This window comes from Triticum dicoccoides, chromosome 6B, assembly GCF_002162155.2.
Source record: "Triticum dicoccoides isolate Atlit2015 ecotype Zavitan chromosome 6B, WEW_v2.0, whole genome shotgun sequence".
In the NCBI taxonomy this organism is placed as follows: Eukaryota; Viridiplantae; Streptophyta; class Magnoliopsida; order Poales; family Poaceae; genus Triticum; species Triticum dicoccoides.
In genome coordinates, this window is record NC_041391.1 from 34,652,896 (window position 1) to 34,658,425 (window position 5,530).

A 5,530-nucleotide genomic window follows, 5' to 3' on the forward strand; every position below is an offset into this window, starting at 1 on the left:
GACCTGCAGTATGCAGACGATACATTTCTCCTTTTTGAGCCTGACTCGCACAGCATCGCAACGGTCAAGGCGGTGTTGTTGTGCTTTGAGATTATGTCATGCCTCAAAATCAATTTTCACAAGTGTGAAGTTGTGTCCATAGGGATGGAGGAGACAAAAGGCTCTCGTGTAGCTAACCTGCTTAACTGCAAATTGGGGAAGTTACCATTTACCTATCTTGGCCTCCCAATAACTGAGAAAAAGTGCCTCATCTCAGATTGGGACCCTCTCTGCACTAAGGTGGCGGGTAGAGTTTGCCCGTGGAGAGGGAGATTCATGTCTTCAGGGGCAAGACTAATCCTAACCAACTCCAGCCTCTCGTCCTTGCCTATGTTTGCCATGAGTTTGTTCCTGTTGGCGAACGGGGTTCACACCAAAATGGATACCCCAAGGGCTCTCTTCTTCTGGGAAGGGGCAGGGACGAAATGAAAATACCACATTGTTAAGTCACTGGCGGTTTGTCGTCCCAAAGCCTAGGGGGGCCTCGGGATCATCAACTCGAGGTTGATGAACATCGCGCTCATGTGCAAATGGATCTGGAGGATGTCTCAGGGCGAGACTGGCCTTTGGATGGACCTGTTGTGCACCAAATACTTCCCGGGGGGAATTTCTTTGAGGCCGTAGGCAACGGATCCCCTTTCTGGAACTCCATCCAAGCTCTGAAACCTTACTTCGCCAGAGGGGCGAAGTTCTCGGTTAAAAACGGTCGCTCCATGCGACTCTGGCTCGACCTTTGGATTGGCCACCAGCCTCTCTGGTCGGAGTTTCTTGACCTCTATGCCATCGCCGTTGATCGCAATCAACTAGTGGCCACGGCCTTCAACACTTTCCCGCCTTCTATCTTCTTCAGAAGGGAGCTCTCAGGGCCTGAGGTGGCCAGCTGGGACCGCTTGTGTACCTTGTCAGCTGAGGTACACCTGTCTGCGGATAGGGATTTGGTGTCTTGAAGGCTCACGGGCTCTGGCAAGTTTACGGTCAACTCGCTCTACCGTGAGCTAACTCGCGGCCCGGCTTTCCAGGCTGCAACGGGGCTCTGGAAGGCTCGCATCCCGCTTAAAATCAAGGTCTTTCTCTGGCAGCTGTGCCACAATCGCCTCCCCACCTCCATTAATGTAGCTAAACGCAATGGTCCGGCTTCAGGTCCCTGCGCGCTGTGTGACGCCCCTGAAGATGCGGATCATGAGTTTTTTCGATGCCCTCTAGCACGCTTCGCTTGGAGTGCGGTCCGGGAGGCGGCGGGCGTTAGCTGGGATCCTCGCTCCCGCTTAGAGCTAGTGTCATTGTTGTCCTCGGTCCACGGCTCCCCTCACCGTATCTTGTGGACATGCGCGGCGGCAGTGTTGTGGGCTCTCTGGCGCACTCGCAACAAGTTTACTGTTGAGGGTGTTTTTCCTTCTCACCCCGCTGACGTGGTTTATAAATGCATCATTTTCTTACAGCAGTGGGCTCCGCTGGAAAGACATGAGGACGCTGATCTACATCGCCACGCGGTCGTCCGCCTCCGCTCCGTCTACTCGTTGGCCAGAGATCCGTCGCCCGACGCCGCTGCTACCTAGGGAGGGGCAGCCCTTTTTGGAAGTGTTTCCATTTGAGCCTGCCTGCTCTTTTGTTGGCTCCTTTAGCCTTATAACGCACCTTATCTTTGGGGCCGATTCTCGCTTGGTGTGGTTCGTGTTGTTCAAACTATGTTCTAATCTTTAGTATGCTGCTATGTTGTGTGTTTTATTAATTTAAAGCCGGACGTCTCTGGCGTCTTCGTTCTAAAAAAAAGATACGAGATCAAATCACCATTTTGAAGAGCAAGGCGACGAAGAAAGTTGGACACCCATCCCACATCCAGGAAGGCCTTGGTTTTCACTTTCAGTGTAACTTTGTTGAACTCAGAGGAGACCGGTCAACCCTCGGCCCCAACGAATCGCGTCGCCTCTCCCTTGAAGTGTTGTTAGTTGTGGTGCTCTCTCTTTCACATACACACACAAAATTGACGGAATCAACACCTTGCTGTCATGATGTGGTTCCCCGTTGACACACACATGTAACAGGTAGCATCGCATCATCTCATTCCCATCAACGCTGAGTTTCTAGAAGCAAAAAAGAACAATGAGTTTCTAGAAGCAAAAAAGGACAATCATACAATTATCCACTTGCATGTTTAACGTCATCCCTCCTGTCATCATCAGTGTCAAACAAACAATGTTATAGTACGGGTGAGATGACGAACCAATTGACCAACCTAAGAATTCAGATTTGAGCACCACGGCGGCATATACTCTGCAATAATGAGCTAAACTAAAAAATGCGTGGGGAGCTAAACTAAGTATAACTAACTAACGAGACATCTTAATTAATTAATCCAACATTTGAGATCAGAATCAGAATCTTCCAGCCGTTTTCCAGATCAGAATCTTCCAAGCAAACCCCAGAGCCGTCAGCCTCAACAGGCATTTGTTTACTGATCGACCAGGCCTCCGTTTGACCTGGAATCGTCTGTCTAGCTCGTGTTATTGTTTGTTTTCGCATCTTCCTGTCCATTTCCATCCATGAACCTGTAGGTACTACGTAGTCTACACGCACTCAGACTGGCGGCATCGTCAGCTCGCTCGCCCACTGCGTTGGCGTCGCAACATATAAAGCTCGGGCGAGACGAGGAGGAGGTCAGACGTGCAGTGCAGAGCTGTATTAGACAAGCAACAAGAAGCAACCGAGACTCACTCGATCCTGTCGAGATCGTTCGTTCAATCAGCTTGGATTGATTTCATGGCGCGCGGGAAGGTGGCCGAGTGGATACGGAAGCGTACGACGCCGAGGAAGTCGGCGGCCAGGTGCTGGAGCAAGGAGAGCGGGGTGGCCAGGCGCCGGAGCAAGGAGATCGGGGCGTCCCAGCCGATACTGCCGAGCGAGGCGGAGACTAAGAGCTGGAGCAGCTCCAGCGGGGCGCCTAGCGGGAGTGGGAACGATACCAGTACTGGTGGCGGCGCGCCACCAGCGCACTCGAAGTCCCGGGCCAGCGCCTTCTTGTTGGCCATTTTGCGGTGGCGGTCGCGCGTGAACGCGCTGGCCGTCCTGTGGGAGCAGGTGGTGTACCACCTGATGTGGCTGGTGGAGTCCGTGGTGGTGGTGGGAAGGCTCTGCTTCTTCCTCATGCGCTTCGGCTTCAAGCAGCTCTGAGTCCATTTCTCCCCTTCCCGCCATGGCGTTGAGGGTGGAGGAGCAGGTTGCGTCGACTATTTTTCCCTTCATTTTTCTTTCTTTTGTGCCTAAAGTTGTTTTTCCGAGGCGTTCGATCCCTAAAGTTGTAAATGCCCTTCAGCCCTACTCCTGTGTATAAAGATATTTCTTCATTGGTTCACTACCGGAAAACTGTCTTACCCCGACGGCCAGAACTATGCCTACGGCAGCCGTTGGCCTACCTCGAGCTATGCCGACAGCCTAGTCCTGGCCGTCGGCTTATCCTGGCCGCGGGCTACACCGATCTACGCCGACGGCAGCTATCGGCACAGAACGACCGTCGACCTAGATGCAGACACGTAGACATCAGCCGCCGGCATACGTGTGGGTCCGGAGACCCCGGCCGTGACCAGCGGCTAAGGTCGTCGAACCTATGCCGACGGTCGGGACGGGCGGCCGTCGGCATATCTTCGCATGCCATATCACCGATCCTCGGCGTAGATATGCCGACGACAGCGGTCGGCATAGGCGCCACGTCACCGATCCGCGGCATTGCGCCCACCAAAACCCTGTCGTCTCTATGCCGACGGCAATTATTTTTTTACATGCTTCTTTTTACATATGTTTTTATGTATTATATGAATATATATGTAGTTTGTAATTTTTTCCATAGATTATGAATATATATATATATTGTATTTTTTTCGAGCACATTAATAATGTGCCGTCATGTTCTTTTGAATATAGGTCCTTATATTTTACTAAAATAAAAAACAGCTATGCCCACAGAAGTTTAGTGGTGGTTGAAAACACCCGGCACCCGTCTCCGGAGTGTGACCCCCTCACGTCCGCGGTGTGCCCCCCTCACGGACGGCGGAAACAGCCGCATCGGGTCAAAACGGAGGGGACGTTGCTCCCAAGTGTTTCTATGGGATGACCTACCACAACCGAGTGGTGTTGTGGCATGTCCAAAAAGGCGGCACGCATCTTTGGGGCGTGGCCCCCCTAACAGATGGCGCCATCGCTGGCACCTGGAGGGGGGAAACGGACTGCATCAGGTCTACACGGAGGGGATGTAGCTATCGGTTTGGCCAGGATGTTTCTCCCAGGTGTCCCTCTGAGCTGACCTGACACAACTGGGTGGAGATGTCCACTGTTCGAAGCCCGTCCGTGCAAAGTCAAAGGGCTAGATCTCGTGGTCAACCGCTCCAGGGTTAAGCGGGACGGGGGCCCTGGGGGTAGCAATGCCACCAGAGCGTCGCACCGACCCCTCATACATGCGGGGTGGTGTTGTGGCATGTCCGAAGAGGCGGCACGCGTCTCCGGGGTGTGGCCCCCCTCACGGATGGCGTCGCCGCCGACACCTGGAGGGGGGCAACGGACGCGTCGGGTCTACACGGAGGGGATGTAGCTGTTGGTTTGGCCTGGATATTGCTCCCAGGTGTCCCTCTCTGCTCACCTGATACAACCGAGTGGAGAGGTCCACTGTTCGAAGCCCGTCTGTGGAAAGTCAAAGGGCTACATCTCGTGGTCAACCGCTCCAGGGTTAGGCGGGACAGGGGCCCTAGGGGGGTAGCAATGCCACCGGAGCGTCGCACCGGCCCCTCATACATGCGGGGTGGTGTTGTGGCATGTCTGACGAGGCGGCACACATCTCCGGGGTGTGGCCCCCCTCACAGATGGCGCCGCCGCCGGCACCTAGAGGGGGGAAACGGACGAGTCAGGTCTACACGGAGGGGATGTAGCTATGGGTTTGGCCCGGATGTTGGTCCCAGGTGTCCCTCGGTGCTGACCAGACACAACCGGGTGAAGATGTCCACTGGTCAAAGCCCTTCCGTGGAAAGTCAAAGGGCTAGAACTCGTGGTCAACCGCTCCAGGGTTAGGCGGGACAGGGGCCCTGGGGGTAGCAATGCCACCGGAGCTTCGCACCGGCCCCTCATACATGCGGGGTGGTGTTGTGGCATGTCCAAAGAGGCGGCACGCGTGTTCGGGGTTAGGCGGGACGGGGGCCCTGGGGGGTAGCAATGCCACCGGAGCGTCGCACCAGCCCTCATACATTCCGGATGGTGTTGTGGCATGTCTGAAAAGGCGGCACGCATCTCCGGGGCGTGGCCCCCTAACGGACGGTGCAGTCGCTAGTACCTGGAGGGGGGAAACGGACGCATCAACTCTACATGGAGGGGATGTAGCTGTCATTTTGGCCCGGATGTTGCTCCCAGGTGTCCCTCTGAGGTGACCTGACACGACCAGGTGGAGAGGTCCACTGTTCGAAGCCCGTCCGTGGAAAGTCAAAGAGATAGATCTCGTGGTCAACCGCTCCAG

General features: G+C 54.8%; 1 protein-coding gene across 1 annotated transcript; it reads left to right on the plus strand.

Moving 5' to 3' along the window:
* Positions 1-2,746: 2,746 nt before the first annotated feature.
* Positions 2,747-3,377, plus strand: LOC119320353. The gene has a single exon (XM_037594464.1). It carries the CDS (start codon positions 2,797-2,799, stop codon positions 3,205-3,207), a length of 411 nt encoding a protein of 136 aa, XP_037450361.1. The 5' UTR covers positions 2,747-2,796; the 3' UTR covers positions 3,208-3,377.
* The last annotated feature ends 2,153 nt before the right edge of the window (positions 3,378-5,530 follow it).

Excerpts from the sequence above, each read along its gene's own strand:
- LOC119320353 (XM_037594464.1), top strand. The coding sequence starts at position 2,797 with ATGGCGCGCGGGAAGGTGGCCGAGTGGATACGGAAGCGTACGACGCCG.